Genomic DNA, 23,879 nt, shown 5'->3' with positions numbered 1-23,879 from the left:
TCTGATGACCTGGAACCTCAGACGACAGTAAGGTTGGTGTTGGGGGGTAAAAAAGAAGACGCCATGGGATTTGAAGGAGCCTCACAATGAAGCAACAAAGGAATTATATTTATTGAGTCCAGTAAACAGTCTCTGAAGTGTTTGCTTTTTAAGAATCGGTTCTTATCCCCGACGACAAAGGGATTGCTTTGTTCAGCGTAATCAACTGAAGTACCGCCGGCTGCTGTGAAACTGGCACGCCGGAATCAAAAATGCATCCGCCCGCTGTGAGAGGACGCAACTGGAAATATTCTCAGATTAAAGCCGAGAACGTGGACTGAAGATGGCAGAGCTGTCAGACGTCTGGAGAGATACGAGAAGCGCCGAGGATTTAGCTGTAAACATGGCTTTAATCCGAGACCTACATTTGTTTGTCTTCGTGAAAAGAAGCGTCGACGCAGTCGTGCTTAACGACGCGATGGAAGATCAGTGCTGATGTTTACATGTTTGCTCACTCATTTCATTTCATCGAACAAAGATAATCCCGCCGCGATCAAAAGATAGTGTTTTTTCGGAGGGAGCGCATCCAGACAATCAATGTCAAGAGCTGAGAGGGAAAGAAAGCACAAACACAAAGCTTGTGCCGCATTCGATGTACTCTCCTGGCCACGCTGAAGCAGAATATATCCGGCATAAATCAACAAAAGAGGCCCGTTTACACCTAAAGGCCTTTGCTAGCCAGCAGGATTTAGGCTTAGCGAGGTAGCGTCGGGTTTAACTGGGGCTTCAGGCTCACTTCTTACGTCACTGTTATGATGCACGCCGGCTCCAGAGCAGGTTCAAGGAAACCGATCAACACGGGTAAAGAAACTACCTCCCCATCGTCAGTTCTCTTGGAAAGTCGCGCCGACATTCAGAGAAGATTGTGTCGAGTTCGGTGCCCCTCTAATGAGACGGTGTCTGAGACCATCTAAACCCTTTCATGCATAAATATGAACGACGCAGAATCTTAGTGGAGGGAACTGAAGTCTTCAAAGCCGTTTCATTATCCTGTAGGTGGAGCAACATAATCCAAAAACAGACCGATAAAGCTTCAAAGCCTTGTAATTGTCGACCTTTTCAGGCCTGCTTTGCGCTTTACTTGCTTCCATGACTGTTTGACACCACCAAGGCTGCATCAAAGCAGCAAATCCATCGAAGAACCCAACTGATTATTGTCAGATCTACTACTTCCTGTGAGAAATATGCAGTCATCCAGGTCATAGTTGTTCTTGTAGCTTAATCGTAGCAACTGCTTGAGTTCCTTAAAGAACCCCTCATCCAAGTTCTGACTGACTAGTTGGGGGTTCCAGATATTTCTATCCTTAAGGATCCATTAACACCTCAGTTTCGGTTTCAGTCGGGGGTTTGTTGCTCCCCCCCCCATCGTTATGTTGGTCGTTAGTGCTCTCCCTGCCACAGTGGGGTTCGTTAGGGTCTTTAGGATCTTCCTGGATGAAGAAGGAAGTCAAGCAAGCACTCCAGTTGCTACGATTAATCTACAAGAATGCATCTCTAGAAGTTTCTGTGATGGTATCTGGCTATCTGGAACCAATCATGTCACTTATGTTGGAACACACTTATAGCTAGATTCAATACACTGGGTTGATACCAGCTTGGTGTTGCTGTTTTAGTGATTACAAATAGACACCTTTGGTATATTAAACTTGCGTCATCGTTCAAGTCTGTGGTGTTTTCATGCAATCTTCGTAATGACAACATATCTGGAAAAGGGTAGAAATGCCTCCATTGTGGTTGGATTTCAGGCAAGTAAACACAAGTCAGTATTCTGATGCCCGACTCGAGCAAACCTGACAAAAACCACAGGTGGTCGCAAGGTTGGGTTAAATTTCAGGCCAAGTCAAGATAATGAGAACCCATAATAATACCTGGTTAATTGGATTTACTTGATTAATGCTAGCTGTGAATCTGTTTGTCATGCATCTTGGAATATTTTGGTTTTCACAAATGTTTAAAATGCAACAAAAACAAGCCGTCTCTCAGCCAGTTATGGAAATATTACGCTCAAAATGGGACTCTACATCAGCCCACATTGTCAGCGTCACTGCTTCCAGGCAAAAATTAGCATCTTGGCAACACACCCGAGATCATTTTTTAGTCTAAAAAATCTCAAGGATAAGTGCTGTCACTTCTAACCTGAAGATGTATGAAGGTGTCTCATCTCCTGAAAGAACACCTTCTCAGGAAAGTCAGAGGAAAAACAAACGACAATAGCAAGATTCAGGATGGTAAAAGTCTTTGGAGGAGAAAAAAGTATTTGCAGGAATAATCCAGTTTCTGTCAGGTTGGTATTACATCTCTGAGATTCAGCTTCAGATCTGATTGTTCTTCGAATACCCACTTCAATTATTCCTTCGATTTCCTGAACGATCTTTGGTCACGTGGCGCCGTGACCCTTTTAGTTGTAAAGTTGCTCTACATGAATAGGAACTTTTGCCTTTCTTTTAAACTCGAATTTCAACTGCCGAGCACCTGAATTGCTCCATAAGTGAGTTCCAACCCCGAACAGCAGCAATTAGAGAAAAGTGGACCAGATTTCTTTGAAGTCTTGGAGGCTGAATATTAAGGAAGCCATATTCTTTTAAGCTAAGAGCAATTTCCCAGAGTGAGTGCACTTGAATGGCTTCCTCCTCGGAAATGGACGGAAAGAAAGGAACTCGTCCTCTTGCTTCAATCCGGGGAGGGTTCAGTGATTATGTTGAGTTTCCTCAGACCAGCTTTCCCCTTCGACGCTCCTCGTCACAAATGATCATGTTTATCCCCCTACCTCCGCAATCAATGAACGCCCGTGTGGTCATCATCAATTGAGTCCCTTCGTCGCCGATCCGATCTGGAGACAGTCAATCACCGGCCACGCCTAATGACTTGGTATTGTCAGAGATGCTTCAGGTGGATCTTGAATAATGCCGCTAATGGGCCTATATATCAACGAGTAATCAGAAGAAGTCAGTAAAAGGGTTAATAGAGCAGGGAAATCAGAATTAATGAGTCCAGAATTAGAAAGTTTGGGGGAAATTCAAGTCTTGCACAACAAATTAGTTGTTGGGAGGCGTTGTCGGGTAGATAAAAACTTTCGCTCCCTTTAACACGATAGAGTCTACACGTGTCAGGAGCTAACCAGAAGTACAAAGGGATGGAAATCCAACCTCAACGTTACCCCAACCCTGTTTGACTAAGAACACAACGATGAAATATGAACTATCAGACTAAATATGTTCAAATAAACCAGATAACGGAACAGGCTGCAATTCTGATGGGAGACGAGATAAAGGGATGCGACGTAGATGGATAGTAGAAGACATCGTACAAAACAAATAATGATTACCGATAATGGAGGGAAATTAAGAGATTGGCTGCGAATACAAGGACTTGAGGATCCTGGTTTGCACATGTAGACATCACACCCTGATACCATAAACCTGGATACAAGACCAGATGAGGGGTTTGGAGAAAGTAACCAGAATGTTGTTGGTTTGTATACATCTGGTGTCTAAAACCGCTGCCGACTACTATTTCTGGCAATTGATATAAACTGAGGGCCTCTGGTTTGGGAAGATACCAACAAACTTCTGTCAGCCCCAAACCAAGCGATACTGGCCACAAGTCCTTAGTTTGTCCTCTCTCATCTGTAGCAGAGCCGGTGCTCGTACTGTTGTTTCAGTTTTACCCAAAAAGGAAGCTGTGTTCATACGGAAAGCTTCTCTACACTTGAGGTCAAAGAACCTCAGCAGGAATCCACCTCACAGCTGACATTCAATAGTCTGACTGTCTGGAATTCAAATTTTGAATCCTGCCGGGTCGTAGTTTCGCTGTGACTAGTCGGCCTCAGGTTGGACCAATCGAAATAATAATTACAGATGTTGTTGTGCTCGATGCTTCTCCTTTGAGGCTTCTCATTGGGTTTTGGTCCAGTAAAGCATTTAAACAGTGTTAGCAGCAGCTGCTGTGTTGGATGAAATCAGCGAGGAGTTTGTGGCGAACGAGGGCTTCGTTAATTAGAGACTTGAGGTCGAAATGCACTTTGAGCTTCGTCTTTTTCGAATATGGTGGTAGAACATACACAGTTACAGCTGCAGTGTCGTGTTTAAAAAGCAAATCATCGCTTCTGATGTAACGTCACGTTTTGTAAGGCTGGTTCACCTCATCAGAACTGAAGCCAAGGTCTCTGTAGTTAGATTTCGACTAGACTGAAAGATATTTGAGATACTTACCACTTAATTCTGACTAATAGAATGGGAGATATCTAAAAACGACAATGCCAATACTTTGAAGTGGATATCTAAAGCTTTAACTAAAACTCGTCATAATTCAGTTGCAGATGTGAATGACTGATATCTGTAACTGAAAAATCTCCTCCGTCCTGGAAAATAGATGATATGGGTTCATGAAAATCGGTACGTTTCTTGTTTTGTTGTTGCTCTGATGTTCCAGTTGTGATGTTGGCATTTAGTTGCACTTCAAGCCAAAGTGGTTTCATTTTAACAGCCACACAGTCAGATTGATTTATAAATGACCAAGAATGTCGCCCAAACCGAGCAGGATACTGTATTTATCAGGTGTACGTGGATGTGAATGGCCTCATTCCGCCGTATCTCACAGTGTTATCAAAACTCTGACATGAGTTCACGAGGACATCACGGATGACTAAAGTGAAATGAAGTGGCCGTTACCAGAGCTCATGAGCCGACACCGTCAGCCAAATACAATCTGACAACAATTTGCCAGTCGTTTTTTTTTTCTCCCCCCACCAACAAACATCCCGAAGCCAGCTGCAGCGTCGCCGTCGTATCTCCCCGCCCCATCGCCAGATTGTAATTTTCAGCACAAAGTCAATTTATTGCTGTCCTCAGTCCAAAAATACAGACGCGGCGAAATGCTCGCCAGGCGCCCGAGCGTTCAGACTGCCAGCGGATGTTTCCGCCGCGCTGACCTCCAGCCGGGGGAGCATGAAATGATGCCGCCGCTGCTGTGGAAAGTCAAAACATATCACAATGAGGACACCTGTTGTCGGCGCAGGAGACGATCTGTGACCACCAGCCTGTGAGCCTTTTGGTAGATTTGCTGATTTAATCCTTTAAATAAATACGTATTTGCATGCGTCGCCCTCAAAGCCCTGCAGGCAGTCGATCACTTTGACCCGTGGTTTATTACAGGGAGGGTTTCCGCCGCCATCCGTTTGTGATCATCCACGTCCTGTTTCTCTCAAAGACCATCCTCCAGAAATACCCTCATTACTTCTCTTTACTCTTAGATGGAGACGACATCTGTAAACACCGGCATCAGTAGCTTCAACACCACGTGCATCATTATCCATTTTTGTTCAGGTGTTGGACGCTGTCTTGTATCCAACTTGAAACCGTTCGACTCAAGGCCACACACCGGTTTGAAAGTTAACCCGTTTGTCATGACTTAATCTGTCTTGGAAAAAAAAAAAAGAAATATTTCAGCTCGTGCTGCTTTTACCTCCGTTCACAGCCACAAAGGCAGCAGGGCGGCCACCAGGCGACCTTGGGTTCTTATGCGTCAGAAACACAGGTTGGCTTTTAGTTAAAGGCTGCCTGCTTTTGTCTGATTGTAAAGAATTCTCTGCACAGAAATCGATTATCAGAGAGCGGCTGCTGAATCCTTGACGACTGCTGCGTGATGGTCGTAAGACGTCAGCGCTGCCGTGAGAGAGACACAATCGCTCTTTATTCCCTTTTTTTCTTTAACACAAATTAAATAAAATTCTTTCCAGCAGTCCTTGAACTGCTCGTCGGCGACGTGCTGTTTGATCGGGAATGTTTCAACAATCTGAGCTTTAAAATTGGGACCTTTCATCAAAATCGCATGAGTTTGCAAAGCTCGTTTAGAAGTTTGACAAAAATGTTCTGAAGAGATTAAAAATAAATAAATAACTGGCATGACCTACAGGCTGTTTTTATACAGTGTGGATAGAAAGTACGGAAACAAAAGAAATATTTTGAAAGTAAAATATTTGAATAAATGGAAGAAAAGATGTTTCAGAAGATGTAACGCTGTGACGTGTAAAAACTGTAAAATAATTGTGCTTTTAGCCGATTAAATCCAGTAAAAATGTAATTTTATGGCCATACATAGTAAACTCAAGATTTATTTCCTTTGAGGTGGACGTCTTTTACGCCTGTGGCCTGTTTTGTTTTGGGTTTTTTTAGGGTTAAAATGTAAATTAATACTTTTTTCCCTACAGTTTTACAAGTTATTATCTGTAGTTTAACCCCCTAAAAAAAAGAAAAATCTATAAAATAGTAATTCAATTTTTTTTTTTAGAGCATATTGTCACAGTTTTTTTGGGGGTTTTTTAAAATTTAAATGTATTTATTTTTTTCATTTTATTTTTATTTAGTTTTATTTATTTTTTTTTTTCTAGTTTTGGTACCACAGGTGAGCACTTTTCTTCTTTTTTTTTTCTTTTTTTTTAAAACTAGTTATGACTTAAGCATACAGCACAAACATCTATTTTTGAGCTCTCTTCTAGTCATGATTGTGCTGTTTCCATACATATGCAGGACTTTATATTGTGGTTAAAAAAAATTTTAAAAATCGCCCACAGTGAGGAAAAAAGGAGGAAAAAAATGTCCAAAAGCAGCTTCGAGTTTAACGACTTAAAGACAGATAAAGGAAACTGTAAATTTAAGGTTCAAGAAGTGAGAAAATGCAGTTTTTTAGGGGAAAAGCAGCATTTCACAGAAAAAAACCCCAAAACAAACATATATTTCTGCAGAAACAACACTGAAACAGTCGCATGTTCCTCTTCGTAGCATCTGGCACCTCTAGGCCACCGTACCTCGACTTTTCATTACCGCCAACAACAACAACAACAACAACAACAACAGCTGAAACGTCATCGCTGAAAGTCTTCCTTTGTGCCAGCAAAGCACTCTGTTCATCCAGTGTACTTCAGACTCTCCTCCTCTTCTTTTTTATCTGAAGCCCTTTTCAAAACCTGGGAATAAATCTAATAAAATGCCGGCAAAATGGCTGCGAGTAAACAAGTGTGTAACATATCAATCCAACCTCAAACTGTCAAGCCGCTGCTAAGCACTTTAGAGTAACACTGCTTATCGGATGAAAGCCTGATGTTTATGGATTTCACTCTTTCAGGCTCAAGAGTTTGTCGCTGGCGTCCCGAAAAGTGACACTTTAATGAAATCTTTATCCCGACACTTTGGGCAGTCCGTCAAACAAAGAACGCGTCGGATAGTTTTTGATTTTTGGTGCATCGAAAGCGGCGTCGTTGCTCGTTTTCTAAAAAGCATGACGAGGTGTGGCTGGTTCGTCGGCATTGTTTAGATGAATCCAAATTAGCTCGGGTAGACTTTCCAAAAAGAGGTGAGATACAAAACACAGAGGAAAATATTGATCCCGGTTTTCAAATCTGCACGTCCCCCCGGTTTCGCGGGAAAGCGATTTAATTAGAGTGTTTTTTGGGGGGGGGTTTTGCCATGAGCTCCTTCCTCCTGACTCGCTGCCAGCCTGCGAGTCTCAGCGCTAAGTCGAGAACAAAGTGGAGAGGCGTTTGGGTTGTGACACACTGTGACGACTTCCACTGTGGTGCAGGAGTGTTTGGGAATTCGCTCGTCTTTCTTTTGTGTTTCTTTTTGGCTCCAGCACTCTGGATGTGAAACTAAACAGCCGCCGCCAGCCAGGTCTAAGTGTCGGCTGTCGCCTCTAATTGGAGGCTGTTTAAAGCCGGCGCTCGTCGCTGTCCTCTGTCGCGGCGCCAGGAAGGAGGCGTTAAGACTCCTGCACCTACAAAAACACACACCGAAGCCTCGTCATCGCTGTTTCAGGATCAGAGCGTCTAAACTGGAGCCTCTGGGGCTCCGTGTTGATGTTACACATGACAGTCGGCCCATGAAGACGCTCATTACATGTCTCCTGCTCTCTGAAAGTAAATTCACTTCATTAAATGTGTGCCTGCAAGGCGAGAAGGGAAATCTCATTTGCAGATTTAGAGAAACTTTTGGAGTTGCAAACATCATGTTGATGAGTTTTGTTGACAGAACAAAAGCCTGATGCAAACTGTTGCACTGAGCTGCTTTGTTGAGCCCAAACATCATTTTAATGTGTTTTATTGACATAACATTCGTTGGTAGTTGCCTCAACTTAATATAATGTGTAATTTCAACTCAAATTTCTGCCTTCAATGATGTACAACTAGATTTAAGTTGAGATAGATAAATGAAATTAGCTTACAAACTTCATTATCCTCAACCATGAGTTCTGGATTTCAATTCTCTGCCTCTATCTGAACATACCTGGACAACTTTACGTGCTAAATTTTTTAAAAAAGAGAAAAGACATTCTACACTTTAGAAGTAAAAGCTAATTCTCTGAACTTAATATAGTTTGTTGGTTGAACTTGGTTTCATTTGAAGTTGACATAACTCAGAAAGTTTGATTAAAAACTGTTGCACTGAATCGTTTTGTTGAGCCCAAACATTATTTTAATGAGTTCTATTGACATAACGTTAGCTGGTAGTTGCCTCAACTTAATAATGTGTGTAATTTCAACTTAAATTTCCATGTTCATTTATTTAACTCTAAATTTGAGATAGCTAAGTCAAACTGACTTACAAACTTTACTTTTCTTCACCTTGTATTCTAGATTTCTACTCTCTGCCTCTATCTGAACATACCTGTACAACTTTAGGTGCTTATTTGAGAAAAATAAACAAAAAAATGTAGCTTTTTAGAAGAAAAACGAATTCTCTTCACTTAATGTAGCTTGTTGGTTGAACTTCATTTCATTAGAAGTTGTCACAACTCAAAACGTTTGCCATTTCATTGAGCTCAGACGTTATTTCAGTGAGTTTTACTGACCTAACAGTGCTTGTAGTTGCCTCAACTTAATATCAGGTGTAATTTCAACTCAAATGTCTGCTCATTGATTTAAAGCTACATTTAAGTTGAGATAATTAAACCAAGTTGGCTGAATGACGTCCCTGCCTCTGTCTTAACCAGCCTTGACACTATTAATTAAAAATCATTTTGATTTTAAGAGGAAAAGTGAATTCTCTTAACTTAATATAGCTTGTTGGTTGAACTTGATTTCATTAGAAGTTGTCACAACTCAAAGCGTTTGATGCAAACTGTTGCGCTGAGCTGTTCTGTTGAGCCCAGACGTTGTATTTCAGACTTTGTGGAGATGTTTTATTAGTAAACTGGAGGTGAAATGAAAGGCAGGATTGAGCTGCGTTCATTCTTCGGCCTTTCCTGCAACCAATTCTTACCTTTTTCATTCTAATAATAAGAACCTGTTGTGGAGGTGACGTTTGGACCTTGAACCGGGTCACACGGATTGCCCTGAGGCTTTGTGCTGTAGAACAGTACGCCGTTTCTCACAGCTTAGCGAGGGTTCAGTTGGACGGTGAGATAGCGATCCACCTACTCGTTTGCTGACAGGTCCGCTCTCTCTCATACACGTGGAAATCCTCCTAAAGGCGCCGCTGCATTCAGGTCACATTTATGTTTTCAGCAGGAGGCAGAGAGTCCAGAGAAAGCAGAAAAAGATGCACTCACTCCATTTCCTTCTAAAAACTCCGAGGTGCCAGACTCCGGCACTCTGAGTGCTCACACCTTCATATTAATGTCGGATCTCCTTTTTTTTTTTTTCGTTTTAACTCACAGACTACTGAACACGCATATGAGGCATCCCTAAGTAGAAAAGTTCATTCACCCTCACTCTTCTGCCGCTGATTATTCGTGGCAAGGTCTGACCTCCAGCTGTCAGCACCGATCTCGCGGTGGATGTTCAGTTTGCTCAACCCGCAGGATCACTTCAGGGCGCGACTCCATTCAGCCGAGCCCGCCGGGAGCCTCTCTGTACCCGCGCCGCCTTCATTTTCTCATTACTTGCAATTGAAAGCAGGCCCCGCCGCTTGTTCCCCCGACCGAGCCCAGAGCTCGACGGGTTCCGGAGAACTTCTACCTGGAAAATTCTTAATTTGCGTGGCTCCGCTTTAGCGCTGCGAGCTACACGAATAAGAGGCGGACAGGGAGGCATCGGTAGACGGTAAAGCTCACGGTACAGAAGGTACACGAGAAGCCTGAGGGCGAAAACAGCAGAAAGTGTTTTGTTGCCGCCTAAGAAACGCCGGCTGTTGTGTTTAGTTTGTATTTTTAGGTTGTTAAACGGATAAGAAGCTACAAACCGCCTCATATTGCTGCATCTCTTTCCCGTCGACTTTATGCAGAGAAACGGTTTGTTTTGGAGGAGCTAATAGTCGAGATCCTCCTCTGAGGACGGAGGCGAGGTGATGTGGATTAGGACTTATCTCCCGCGCTGGAGAGTTTCCAACTGGCTCCGGAGGAAATCGCCGACCTTGGAGGGGGGTTCGGAAAGTTCTTTTTGGGTGCTCTTGGAGAGTTTCCGCCGTCCTTCCTTCTGTCTGCACCTCAAGAGTCGAACCAACCCCAAATTGCTAACAGTGTTTTGTCCTTGTCTCTGTGTGTGTGTGTGTGTGTGTGTCTGTGTGTGTGCGTGTGTGTGTGTGTGTGTGTGTGTGTGTGCGTGCGCGCTTCACTGCCTTAGCAGAATCCCTGTTCAGCGGCCTGGGGCTGGGGGCGGTGGTGGGCCTGGGCCTGGGAGCGCTGCTGCTGCTGCTGGTGCTGGTGGACGTCAGCTGCTTCTTCCTGCGTCACTGCGGCCTGCTGATGTGCATCACGCGCTCGCTGTGCAGCAAGAAGACGGCCACCAGCGGCAAGGGCAAAGAGATCGAGGAGGGCAAGGCCGCATACCTGTGAGTACAGCCTCCGTTTCCTTCAGTCGCCGAGTCATTCACGCTCCAACATCTGCTGTGGGTGTATCTGAACGCTCAGGCCGCTGTGCTGCTCAATTTTTAACTCAATTACACAAACTTTAGGCCAACGTATTCCAAATCATTTCAAGTTTCAGCGAGCAGCACAATGAAACTCCCGCCTTGCATTGCTATGAATAAGAAAAGGAGACTTCTCTTTGCTGTAGGTACACCTACACCAGCCGCCCAGCTCCCCTTTCAGCCACAGTATGTCTCTGATTACGTCTTATTCGCCACCATCAGTGCCTTTTGTGGGGTCTCATCTGCATGCGTCGCCCGTCGCCGTGTTTGTGATTTGGATCTGGTGTCCACCTGACCTCCTCGCAGCCCATCTCACTCGCATGCTTTTCATTTTCCTCTCATCAGACGCTTTAGCAGCGAGCAGCAGCGATTTTCCAGATTTAGTGCCGCTGGTTTTAACGCCGGTTCTGGAGGGACGTAGCACCAACAGAGGCTGATTCACCGGCCTGCTTTTTATTTAGCGTTAAAGCTGTCAGCGTGCCAAGTTCAGTGTCTGGGATGCAAGAGCGAGGGCACGCAGGAGGAAGCAGGGTTTGCTGAGTCACTAAGCTGCAGCAGCAGCGACTCGTCCGTTAAACAGCGCCGCCGCCGCTCTCACGTCACGGCTCGCTTCGTTTTGCACATCAAATATACAAAACAGATTTACAGCAGCAGCAGCACGGCTCGATGTTTCTGTTGCAGGTTTTTTTTTTGTTTATGATCACGGTTTCATGCAGGTGCAGAGGAGCATCCAGAGGAGGAGGAGGAGGAAGCAGGACGTTGTTTTAAAGTGACGCTCCAGCAGTTTAATGCTGCACTTCTATAGAATATATAAAGTTGTGAAAGAGACGAATCCAACGAGCTGTGGCTCCCAAAGTGAACTTTTTGAAATGTTAAGGAAAGAAATGAAATAGAAGAGAATAATCTAGACAGTGTGGAGTCGTCAGAAGGTGGCGCTGTGATAAATGGAGGAGAAGAAGTCAGACGCAAAACTACACCGAAGAAGAAGAAGAAGAAGAAACAAAACTTTTAAAGATTTTTTTTCACAGTCAGATAATCAGGAATGAATTTATAATATACAAAAACATAAATATGTTTTAGGTGTCGAAGTCAAAAAGTGTAAAAACGAGTGATGCACGATATTAGAATTTCTGGCCGATACCGATATCCGATGTTAGGATTTCTGATATTGCCGATAATCGATGTCGATATTCAATATTTGTTCACAGTGAAAAATAAGTTCAAGCACCGTGACAAAACTACTCAACAGAAGCCCAAATTAGACCACATAGTCGTCTTTGTTGCGACATATTTTAACATATTTAAGTCAGTTTAAGTAGAAACATCAGTGAAATAGCAGCAACATCAACCGTAGAGACGAAGGCGCTAACGTTAGACAACCATTGGCTAAATTTGTTCATCCGACTGATACCGATCTGGTCGCCGATATATCGTGCATCTCCAGAAAACACATTTAAATGCAGTCGGTTTGTTGGTTTTTGGTAATTCTTCCAAAAAAAAAACTATTTTTTCCCCAATTTCAAACCAAAACTTAAATTGTCGTCCATTCATTTTTTGTTTCTTAATATTTCGTCGTGCGCTGCAGTTAATAAAATCTAATTAAGATAAAGGTTAGGGAGAAAACGTGTTTATATTTGGTCGCAAAATCAGTGAACAAGGCCGACTGAAGATAAACCACAGCTTCCCGTTCTGTTATCAGGACATTCATTGATAGCAGCTTACCATGAAGTCAAGACTCTCTTTATCTTCCTTGGAGGTGAGACCATAATATTTGGTCAGTCTAGTGACTTCCGGTTGCGTCAACACTTTAGATTATCGTTGTGCCGTCAGTGCAGACGGGTTGGTTTCAGATCTGACAGGAACGAAGACCACACCTGTAAAAAAAAAAAAAACGAGCTTCTGCTGTGGACAGAATGAAGTAAAGCAGCTCCACAAAACAATCGGAGGCTCCAGAGCGCCCGCCGAGTCTTCAACACGTCAATAGCGCGAGTCCGAAGGTGCTGAAGGGTAATAAGTTGCAAACCCGGAGTAGCATTATCGATAACGACGTCAATAAGAGCGCATCAGTGATGAATAGGAAGGGTGAACTTTAAAGCAGACGGCGTTGTGAGAGGAAGAGGAAACTCCAGACGGTTGTTCCACTCCTGGTGGGTTTTTAAGGAGGAAGGCGGTCCTTTTCTCACCTCGGTGTGGTTCCTGGAGGCTTAACGAGTGGCCTCCCAGATTGTTTGTCCTCGCGTTCGGTTCCTCGATGTTCTCGACAGATGGGAGAATATCGGAAGCCTGAAGTCACGTCTGACTCTCTGCTGTTTGACTCCTTAAGAACATAGAAATGAATCACCGTCTCAAATCATCGTCTGCTCGACCGTCTCTGGTTTTCCGGAAACTTTATCATAAACTACGGATAGTTAAAGTTTCATTTGTGAAATTCTAGCTTGATATGTAAAGAAAAGCTTCTTGTGGAGGAGGGAGTTTGCAGATAGAAATTTGAGGCCTTTTTCGAACGCCAACATCTCTTCAAGATACAAGCCTGAGATGTTGTTTTCTCATCGTGACATCGATTCAGAATCTGTAATATTGGACGAGCAGATCAAATAAACTCTGATTGTGGTTGAAATACGAAAAAAAAACTTGAAGTTGTCTCGAAAAGTTCCACTTTGAGCTCAAATTAGCAAAAAGTTGAGTCAATTAGGGACATTTTCTGAACCACGTGTCACATATTTGATGACAAAAGTTGTTGATTTTTGGATTTTAGAACCGATTGAGCAGATCTGACAAGTTGGACCACCAAAACTAATTCTGTTTTCTTTAGCTGTGGAAAATATTTGATGTATGAAGCTACCATTGTACAAATATCTTCATAAATATCAACATTTTCTGCTAAAATAAACGATGATTGAACCAAAATTGTTCTAAAATATTGGATGATTGGAGTTGGAATGACCCCGTCGTTACTTCAGCGTTGGTTCGTGATCCACTAACTTCCTGTCGAACCACAGATCCTGGATTAGATTTCTGCTCCTGTCTGGTCAGTCACAACCTCATGACAGAACCGTATTCATTCCTCTTCCCACATGCTGGATGAGGCCGATACCGTGACGCAAATGTTCGGCTGCTTTGCGTTGACGTCAGTAAGTCTGACTTTTGGACGTCTTCATACATGTCTAATGGCTCCGGGCAGGAAATCCAAAACAGAAAGCTCGACTCCAGTTAAAGCTCTGGCGTCCTGCAGCCGTAGGAAGAAAACAACCCTTCAGCAATGTCAAGAGAAGAAGGAAAATCCATCCCTTGAGTTGCCATAGATCATTTTATTTGAGTTTTTGTCAGTTTTCGGAGCTTTTTTTTCCGCCCGCTAACAGTGAGGAGACAAATAGCGTGAAAGATTGACCAGAACTGTCTGGAGTCAATAAAAAAACAACAAGCTGCAGCCTTTCGTCTGAACACCCTTCATCCCCATTAGTGTCCCGGTCTTAAAGTGGATCCTTGAAATATAGATGAAAACCCGAACTTCAAGCTGAACCCAGATCCATTTTTGCATGTTGCTGTACTTTGTGTTTGTTTTGACTCGACTTGTCAGTTTTATTTGCTTTTTCTGCGGCGCCGGTGCCAGATTGATTGGTGCAATGTCCTCGAAGGCAGGCACTAAAAATAATTTGTTGTATCACCTCGGGTGCAACAGCCACGCCGGCCGCTCTCGTTGCCACGGTGTCGGACGCTGCTGGAGCCGCTTCAGCTCAGAGATGCTCACAAGGTGTCCTTTGGCATCGCCGTCAATATCCGACGCCCATGGACACGGAGGACTTTGTCCCCTTTAAAAGTCCCTCGTGAAGAGTTTTCAGGGACAGAAGAGGTGGTTTTATCAGCTTTACTTTGCTCTGCTTGGTGGCTTCAGTCTAGTTTTGAGTTTAGGCAGCTAAACCACCTGATCATGGTTTAAACATGAACCAACGGTAGGATCAACGGTGACGACACCCGCAAAGGACTCAAGGTGTCTGTTTTTGACATTTAAGGGATTTTCTAGATCTATCGGACGACCTTTTGTGTTGGAAAATGGCGCTAAATGGTACCCAGTGTTTATATTTTACACAAAGGGGTCCTGACTTCCATTTTCATCTGATCTCCTGATTATCTTCTTAGTTAATTGACGACTTGTTTGCTTAAAAAGACCCAACATGACGTCCTCGTGTGTCCTGCTTTGTTCACAATTCAAAGATATTCAGTTTACTGTCACAGAGGAGGAAAAGCAGCCACTAAATATTCACATTTAAGTAGAAATTTTAAGCTTTTTTCCTTTGAAAAATCCCCCAAATCAATAATGGAATTCGAACCGATCTACAGTTGCAATAAAAATGCAAATCTTGGCACACTTTCCAACACAAAACCCTGCTTGTGTTTCACGTATCTTCAATTAAAACAGAACTTTTCAAGACTTACCTCGAGTATTAGTAGTTTTATTACTTGTGATGTTGAACTGGTGGCATCAGCAAAAGAAGCACATTGAAACTAAATTGATTTAGATTATTGGAAATTGGTATGTGTATATATATATATATATATAAGAAAGAGTAATAGTAGTGATGATGCCAATAATTAGAAACGTGGAACACTGAGTCCGATAATCGGCTGATAATTATGTTTTCAGACCAAATCCAAGCAGCCGACCCTGTTGACTTCTGTATTGTTTTTTCTTTCTGAGAAGCAATTTATGGTTCAAACATTGGATACAACTGATTTACTCCGACTTGTGTAGCGTACAGTAGCTTTACAGGTGCTTGAGTTATAGGAGAGCTGGTGTGCTCGAGCTGCAGGGAGTCGTAGAGGTTTGGAGAGAGAAAGGTGGTAACTTCACAGACCTGCACGTTATTGAGGAAACAACCACGTAGAGTTGAATCTAAGCCACGTAAAGGCAGGAAAAGGTGATTTTTAATAAGGAAAATGTCAAAAAAATGGAACTTTGAGATGAGTTCCTGAACAAGAGAGGAACTTTAAACCACCGCGATTAGCTTCTTTGGGGGAAAAAAGGAGGAAAGATTTCGTAGTTGTAGCTGTATCCTAGCAACGCCGGCCCTCTGCCAATCAGCTGCTGCCATGGAAACACATCTAGTATTGGCATTAATTAAATAATTCAGCTTAGAAATGAGGAAGTCATCGACATCATCATGATTTGCATGTATTATTGCTTTGCTGGTGTTTTCCTTTCGATCATTATTCACTCATTGGTTTGTTAAATGCCGCCTCCAGAGAGTCCCTGTTTTTAATTCCCCTCATGCGGCGTGTTACAGTAAAACTAGCGGAACTGTGTTATCGCAGCAAAACGAGGATCCCGCCGCCGCCGCCGGGACGGGACGTACGTTTAGTTTAGTTTGGAGGCGTTATGTTGCAGAAAATGAAGTTAAAGGTAAATTCATTAAAGCTGACGGATTGTGAAAATGGGAAAAAGCTCGTGCACAGCGATGTGAGAACAAAAAGCCACTGATGGGTTGCGACTTTTTCCAGCGATCGCAGTAGATGCCCCCGCTTTAATTAGCGCCGTGGCATTGTTTTTTGAATTACACGCACCCTTGAGCATCTTTCTTGTTTTTGTCACGCCGGTGGAAAATCAAAACACACATCATTACGGGGATGCAGACACCCTCGATTATGCAAACTTTTTCTCTTTTTTTTTTTTACCGAGAGCAGACAGTTTGCGTTATTGACATGTAGAGAGCACTTGAATTTCAAATTCCGCAGCGGCAGACTGAGATGTCTGACATTTAATTAAGTGCGAGTTTGCAGCATTCCCTCTTAACGCCAAAGCAAACAAAACGCTGCTTGTCTGGAGGAGCTAAAAGGCTTTGGAGTGAGCTCACCTGACTCGTGTGTGTGGAGGGGAAATAAAAAAATGTTTTTGGAGCAAAGTTTCTGCTTGATTTCTAGTCAGGCGAGACGAATGCTTCCACCTCTGTGAGATCCTGGACGTCGGCTCTGATAAAAAAAAAATATGGATGTAAAGGTTTAGATAAACAAACGGGATGTTGGTGCAGCTCCGGGCCGCCTAATTTATCACAAGCATTGTAGTGTGCAGGCCGCTTAATTAACGTCAGCCGAGGAGAGAGCGAGTGGCCCCGCTGAGCTTTGGTGTCGTGATCACAAACACACATCTGCATATCAGCCCGGCAGCTCTCGCGGCGTAATCAGAGGCTCGCCGAGACTCCGAAGCATTTCTGTTTGCGTCGTTTTAAATAGAACTAGAATGAGTTTGTCGCTTTGTTTCGTCCCCGTCTCCTCCGTCAGACGTTCAAAAGCAGAACAAGTGAGGAGTCGGAGGGTTCTCGTGGTACAGGGAGAGGCCGTCCGGTGAATTCATCGTCAGGGAGTTTCATCCACTGATCTGCTGCTTTTGGTTATTTGCTACCTGAGGAGTTTGTTGGAGCCACAGCTGAAGAGAACGACAGATAAAAAATTTGAATTTAAGTGAACAAAACTTTCTTAGAAGCCTATAGGGAAAATATAGTGTCTATAATAAATAAAATATTAATAAAAAAATAATACATAGGCTTTATGGGAAGCCTATAGGGAAAATATAGTGTCTGTAATAAATAAAATATTAATAAATACATAGCCTTTATGGGAAGCCTATAGGGAAAATACTGTGTATATAATAAATAGAAAAAGTAGTAAAAAATAAAAGAAATAGGTTTTATGAGAAGCATATGGAGAAAATATTGCGTATATAATAAATCAAATCTTACAAAAAATGTTTTAAAAGCCTTTATGGGAAGCACAAAGGGAAAGTATTGTATATAAAATAAATAAAATCTTGCAAAAAATATTTTAAAAATATTTTTTATGAGGAGCCTATAGGGAAAATACTGTGTATATAATAAATAAAAAAAGTAGTAAAAAATCAAATAAATAGGTTTTATGAGAAGCATGTGGGAAAAGTATTGTGTATAAAATAAATAAAATCTTGCAAAAAATATTTTTAAAATGGATTTTATGAGACGCCTAAAGGGAAAATATGTTGTATATAATATAAAAATAGCTTTAAAAAATAAACAAATAAAATAAGCTTTATGAGAAGCATGTGGGGAAAATATGGCGCATATAATGAATAGAAAAAAGCACAAAAAAATGTAACAATAGGCTTTATCAGAAGAACATGGGGGAAATAATGTGAATATAGTTTAATTTTTTTAAATTTATTTTTATACCCTAGGTGGGCGAGTCATATATGATGACTGTTTTGACGTTTAAAAAATATAAATATGTCCTCTTATATCCTCCAGGGTTGAAATTTTAAATTTCCAAGTATTTCAATGAGCGCCCTTTTAAGCGTTAAAGGTCATAATTCTCTCTTTTTTTGTTTCCTTTTGTTTCTCATCAGCGCAGAAAACCTAGCTCCCCTCTGGAGTCAACAAGCGGTCGCCACGTTTTCTGGCGATTTATAAAAAGGGTCCTAGAAATGGGGTCCCAGAGCTGCAGCTGACACATGCTGCTCACTTGGAGCTAATCAAAGCACTAAACGAACGATCTTCACGTCGTTGCCACTCGGTGCCGTCAGCCACCTTCTGCTTCGACTAATTTTATCACAAAAGATGCAACTTTTGCCTGCTTAGCGTGTTTTCTTTGATTCGAGCTGTTATTTTTCTTTTTCTTTCAGCTGATTGTTGTTTTCTGCGTCTGCCTGCCTTTTTATCCGCACTCTCAGATGTCTCTGGATGTAATTTATAGTTTCGGAATCATCAGATGTGCTTGCAGCGAACACGCAAGTCGCTCCATCAATTAATAGCTGAGATAAAAATTCCAAAGAACAAACAGAGCATCACATATCGATACCTGAACGCTGACTTCCATTGCATCCACTTTTTAATGACAAATTCTGCAGATACGTTGCTTCAGCTGCTCTCTGAGATTGTCACTCAAGGAAAGAGAAAAAGCACAAGCTGCGACACCTTCCCATAAGTTGAGAAAAGTCCAATCTGGGTTTTCATGAAGCTAATGAGCCGTGAAATTGGCTCCACTGTGCGGGAACTTTAACATCCACCAATCAACCAAAGAGGGAACCCCCCTCTGGCCAATTGCAATATCTGGGCTTATTAGGTACAGTACCACGCAGGGCAGCTGTTTTACATTTATGATGTGGCTCACTGGAAGCCTCCCATAACGTCCGACGCGGCTATTTGCGGGTGATTTTTTGTGCTGATATAGAGGCGCCTTTTTAAATTGACAATTCGCTTCGAAGAAATTGACTGTTTGTGTAATAAAAACGTCCGGTAATGTGGAAAAGTTTTGCCGAGGTCTTTAAATAAGGAACTAATTCAGATACGAGGACGGGATTAAGTCGACGGCTGATTCATTTGTAAGGTTTCGTTACACGTCAGCAAAACAGAAGTGTTTGAGCCAGCTGTAGCGTCTTTGTTTACTTTCTGCTTCTGCTAATTCACATGCTGTTGACTGTAAGAGTGGACGCAAGAGTCCTCGTGCACCCCCAGCATCTGAGGAACTAAACACCCAGTGGATTGCTTTTATTATTTTTTATGTAGCCGTTATTTAACCAGGTCGAGATACAACGGTGTCTTTTCCAAGGGAAGCCTTGCCAGGACAACAAAAGTAAAATACATGCTAGATATAAGCAACAAGATGAAGAATTTACATTGAAATAACAACAAGTGCGATATGTAAGTGATCTGGTTTTTAAAATATCCAAGGGTGATGAGAGCCTCTAGACTCAACTTGTTCTTAAAGCAGTGCTTCCCGAATTCAAAACGAACCTTTGGCACATTTAATAATACAAATCATTGGAACATAAACAGCAATTGCTGCGAGTTTTAGAAATTAAATCACATAGATAGTGGGTGAGTAGACCTAGGACGTAAATAAAAGTATACCAGCGGCGTGTCACCAAAGAGGACCACTCAAGTTGAGCACCGTGATACGCAGAATCCAGACTTCGCAGATGATTCTTAGGGCATTCGTGTATAAAAGGTCGCCGTAGTCAAACACAGGGACAAAGGTGGCAGCAACCAACTTTTTCCTGGCAGCAAACGAAAAACAAGACCTGTAACGATAACAGAATCCCAACTCTAACCTTACTACCAGGTTTTCTATGTGAGATTTGAAAGAAAGCCGATCATCAATTCAGATGTCGAGACACTTGTAGCAGGTCACGAGTTCGCACGCTTGTAGTGTTAAAATACTGGGAGGGGACTCGAGTGCTATCCTGCCATTGGAGAATATTATCAATTTGGCAGCATTTAAAACAAGTTTTAGCTCAATGGGTTGATGTTCCACGAGATTAAATGCGAACTGTGACTTGCCAGCAAGGGTGGAGCCACGGTGGTAGATGACTACATCATCGGCGTAAAAGTGAACTTTGGCATTAGGAACATTTCTGCCCAACTGTTGATGCCAATGTACCCAAAACAACAACTAAGGGACATTCAAAGATGGTGGAACCTTAAAGACTGATCTGAAAGCCTTCAACCAAGACTGGGTGGGTTTTCTTGTTCCCCGTTGTGCTTCAGTGCAACTTGAACTCCATCTGTTTACTTCTCTCTTGCGCTCTTTAGGATTTCTTCTGCTTCGGTTGACAGAACTGGTGTGAAATAATGACTGAAACGCAGATATTTAATGCAACGTGTTAACCAGCAGTTACCTCAGAGCCATTTCCAAGCTGCTGTTCATGATACTGGTTGTATGAGTGCACCTTTGTCTGGAAAACCCACCACACCGATGAGTTAAAACAACAGTTAGGCTGGAAATATCCTTCCTGTTAAATTATCGCTCAGAAAGAAAATTTTAATGGACATAAAGTGCAGTAAAAGAAGGATGGTTTAGACCCTTAAAAGGCGCCAAAATGTGGAACCTCTGCTTGTGCAATCCAACTTTTTATCTCACACATTTAGCTTTCACATTTAAAGTCCCAGCCAGAGCACATGAAACCTTGAAAATGCAAATTATTGAGTTTTATAGCGAGGACAGAGCGGGGCTTTCAGCGGAAAGCATCAATGCATGGATGCTTTATGTTTCTGAGGCAAGGTGACGGACGCGTCTGGAATGATTAACGGGAGTTGAAATAGGAAGCAGCTCCAGAACAACGCCGTGAACTCAGGAGATGAGGAGCTGGAGTGAGTTAATGCTGACCTGCTGCTGGGTTTGAGACGGATCATCTGAAGCAACGATGAGCAGAATCAGGTTTCTGTCCTGACGGAGTCGTAAAGACGTGAATGAAGAAAATGTGACTGATGATGAGAATCCTGGTGAAAGCCGCAGTTCTTTATTGATTTCACTTATTAAATCTATATCAATTTCAAAAGCTGCAGTGTAAAAAGGAAGGGCTTTGTAGCTTTGATGTGCAAGAAGGGCGACAAGTCAATGTTTGTCCTCTTTCCACTTTTGTTGTTTGGTGCATAAAGGCGCGATTCTTGCTGAGATTTCAGGGCTTTACTCACAAAGTGACACAACAAAAGACGGAGAGCTGTTTATTCCACACGAGTCCTCGCATGGGTCATATTTACCATGAATGTGTCCTTGTTGGTTTGTCACGAGGCGGCTTTTGCTTTTTTTTTTTTTAGCGACTGCAGCACATAAATTTGACACTGTCGATAAATTATTTTTAAAATCGCTGCCTTGCCAGCATACAAATGCATCAAAGGAATAAAATTCTAGAGACCGAGTGCCCAAAAAAACCAAACAATGAGTCACCTGTAATGGCTCCAAAGGAAGATTTATGTTCCTTTTTTTATTTTAATAGCGACTCTCTAATTATGGGCCATTTCCAACGTCCAAATGCAGCATGAGTGTTTGCAAAATTAGAATATAAATGTGGGTCATTACAACAAAAGAAATTAGAAATTGCCACTATTTAACTCTCATTATGCCGCTGCACTGTGTTTTTTTCTTCTCCAACCCAGTCCCTGCATTAACTGCACTCGCATCAACCACACATCAGCCAAACGAAAGCGCTCATACATCATATTACTTTGAAACGCAGGCTGGTTAGATTTTCATCTTGTGGCCACATTAACATAAAGATAAAGCCGTGATGTCCTTCTGCTGAATTAGTCAAAACAAGCCCGGCAGAGGACGGAGATGAACAAAGCGGCGTCTGAGGCGACCAATCCAACGGCCCGCGCTTAACAACACGTGCGCTGTTTTTTTTTTTTTCTTCCTCTTCTCGAAATAAATCAAATCAAAAGCGAGCGGGAGACGAGGCACCTCTGAGGTGATGTTTTCGGGTCAGAAAAATGAGAGCACCGCACGGCGACGGAAAGAGCAACAACAGAAAAGCTTCCCATCTTGATTTGCTGTTATATGTTTTGGTTTAATTAGTTCATTAATATACCTCGAATAAGATCTTGTATCTTATTTACGGGCCTACATTGCTAAATGCATCGCCGGGATTTGCGAAATCTTACTCCGACTTTTAGTCCCCAGTACTGATCAGCCCTCCAAACCAAAGGGAGGAAACAATATGAGTAATTTTCCTTTTTATAACCCTTTGTGCAGCCCTGTAGTGGCTGTTATATTTAATATCCCTGCTGCCTTTTCTCTTCAATTAATTCGGCTTTATTAGTCTCGATGGAGGCAACTCATTCAGGCACCGAAAGGTCTGAGGAGGTGATTACTGGTGGGCTTTAAAGCAGGAAAGTACACATTTTGTAGAGAAAACCATTAAGCCCACACTCGCTTATGGTGCTCAGTTCTACTTTACCTGGCAATTGCCCTTCATAAAAACACATCACTTCCTGTTCGTGTTAATTGTATAGAAGTTGCTGTAATTACCCGGCTGTGAAATGTATACACACCGCAAACCTCACGTCAGATTCTGTGAACTTTCTGCTTTGTTTTTTTTTTCTCTTCTTCTCTTCCCCCTCCTGCTGCAGGAAGCTACCGCTGAAGGAAGAAAATGGAAAAGAGTCTCTCAAGCCGGACACGATTGAAATCAAAGTGCACAGTGACAACAGCCTCCACACAAAGCCCGACGACAGCAAAGCGTAAAAAGGGCCGGTCCCCCTCCATCGCCACCAAAAGAAACATTCGGATCACGAGACCAAAACCCAGACAAACTACAACACTGGAAGATAGTGGAGACGAATACCATATCTGTTTATAACGATGCCCCGGCGAACGGCATGTGTACATACAAATAATAGAGAGAAAAATAGACAGGAAGGGAGGGTCAACCTTTTCGACACCCTGAGTGGTTAATGTTCAAAACATGGCGTCAGTGGAAAGCTCCTGTTGATCAATGATTGTATATTATTGTTTCTGTCACTTTCTGTTGTCTCTGATTATGCAGGTTTTTGTTTTTTTTCGGTTCACCCCACATGCAGTTAAACGGCGTCTCGAGCCCCCAAACAATCACAAGTGGAGGGTTGCAACCGCTCACCCCGCTGGTGCTGCTTTTGTTTGTTCCCCTTCATCACAGCGAATGCATGGGCCGAACCCCGAGCGTTACACCAACCTTCTTTTTATTTTTTAAATGCCTTTCACAGCCAAGGTAGGTGTCTAGCTAATCAGAGGCGTTTCGAGCTAGTTCTGGCTTCAGCACCAAAAACAAAGGCAAACAACTTTTAAAAGAAAAAAAAACAAAACAAAACAAAACAGGCTTTATCTCTTCAGGAAAAAAAATAAATAAAAAAATTCAAGGGTGAAGAATTTGTTTTTGTGAATCATAATTTATGTTGCAGGGAGGGATAAAAAAAAAAAAGTCTCGAGGAAGAAAAAAAAAAAAGAATGTGTTGCAGTCTATACAGTGTAATACCATACATGTGCATTGATGTCATTGTTAGCGAAGCCTTTTATATTATTGACACTCGTTATCATCGTCTAACGACGTGTGTGTGGGGGGGAAAGGATGTTTTATTCATTACTTTCCAGTCTGCGTACAATATACAGCAAACCGCAGCCAGAGGTTAAGTGCACTGGAAGCCAATTTATGCTCTTGTGTACAATGAGTAATGAAAAAAAGCGATGATTATGTGCTGAAAGGCGTTCCCACAAATGCCCTGAATG

The 23,879-nt window shown here is 42.4% G+C and overlaps 1 protein-coding gene across 1 annotated transcript in view; it reads left to right on the top strand.

Annotated features, from left to right (window-relative positions):
• Positions 1 to 23,481, top strand: part of ncam2 (neural cell adhesion molecule 2) — a 101,999-nt gene extending 78,518 nt beyond the window's left edge. The window contains exons 14-15 of the mRNA XM_008299200.1: positions 10,595 to 10,802; positions 22,748 to 23,481. Coding sequence (XP_008297422.1) covers positions 10,595 to 10,802; positions 22,748 to 22,862 — 323 coding nt within the window. The 3' untranslated portion in view covers positions 22,863 to 23,481. The remainder of the gene's footprint in view (positions 1 to 10,594; positions 10,803 to 22,747) is intronic.
• The last annotated feature ends 398 nt before the right edge of the window (positions 23,482 to 23,879 follow it).

Source organism: Stegastes partitus, unplaced genomic scaffold, assembly GCF_000690725.1.
Source record: "Stegastes partitus isolate 25-593 unplaced genomic scaffold, Stegastes_partitus-1.0.2 Scaffold1391, whole genome shotgun sequence".
Taxonomy (NCBI): Eukaryota; Metazoa; Chordata; class Actinopteri; family Pomacentridae; genus Stegastes; species Stegastes partitus.
This window is presented reverse-complemented; position numbering and strand designations above follow the sequence as displayed.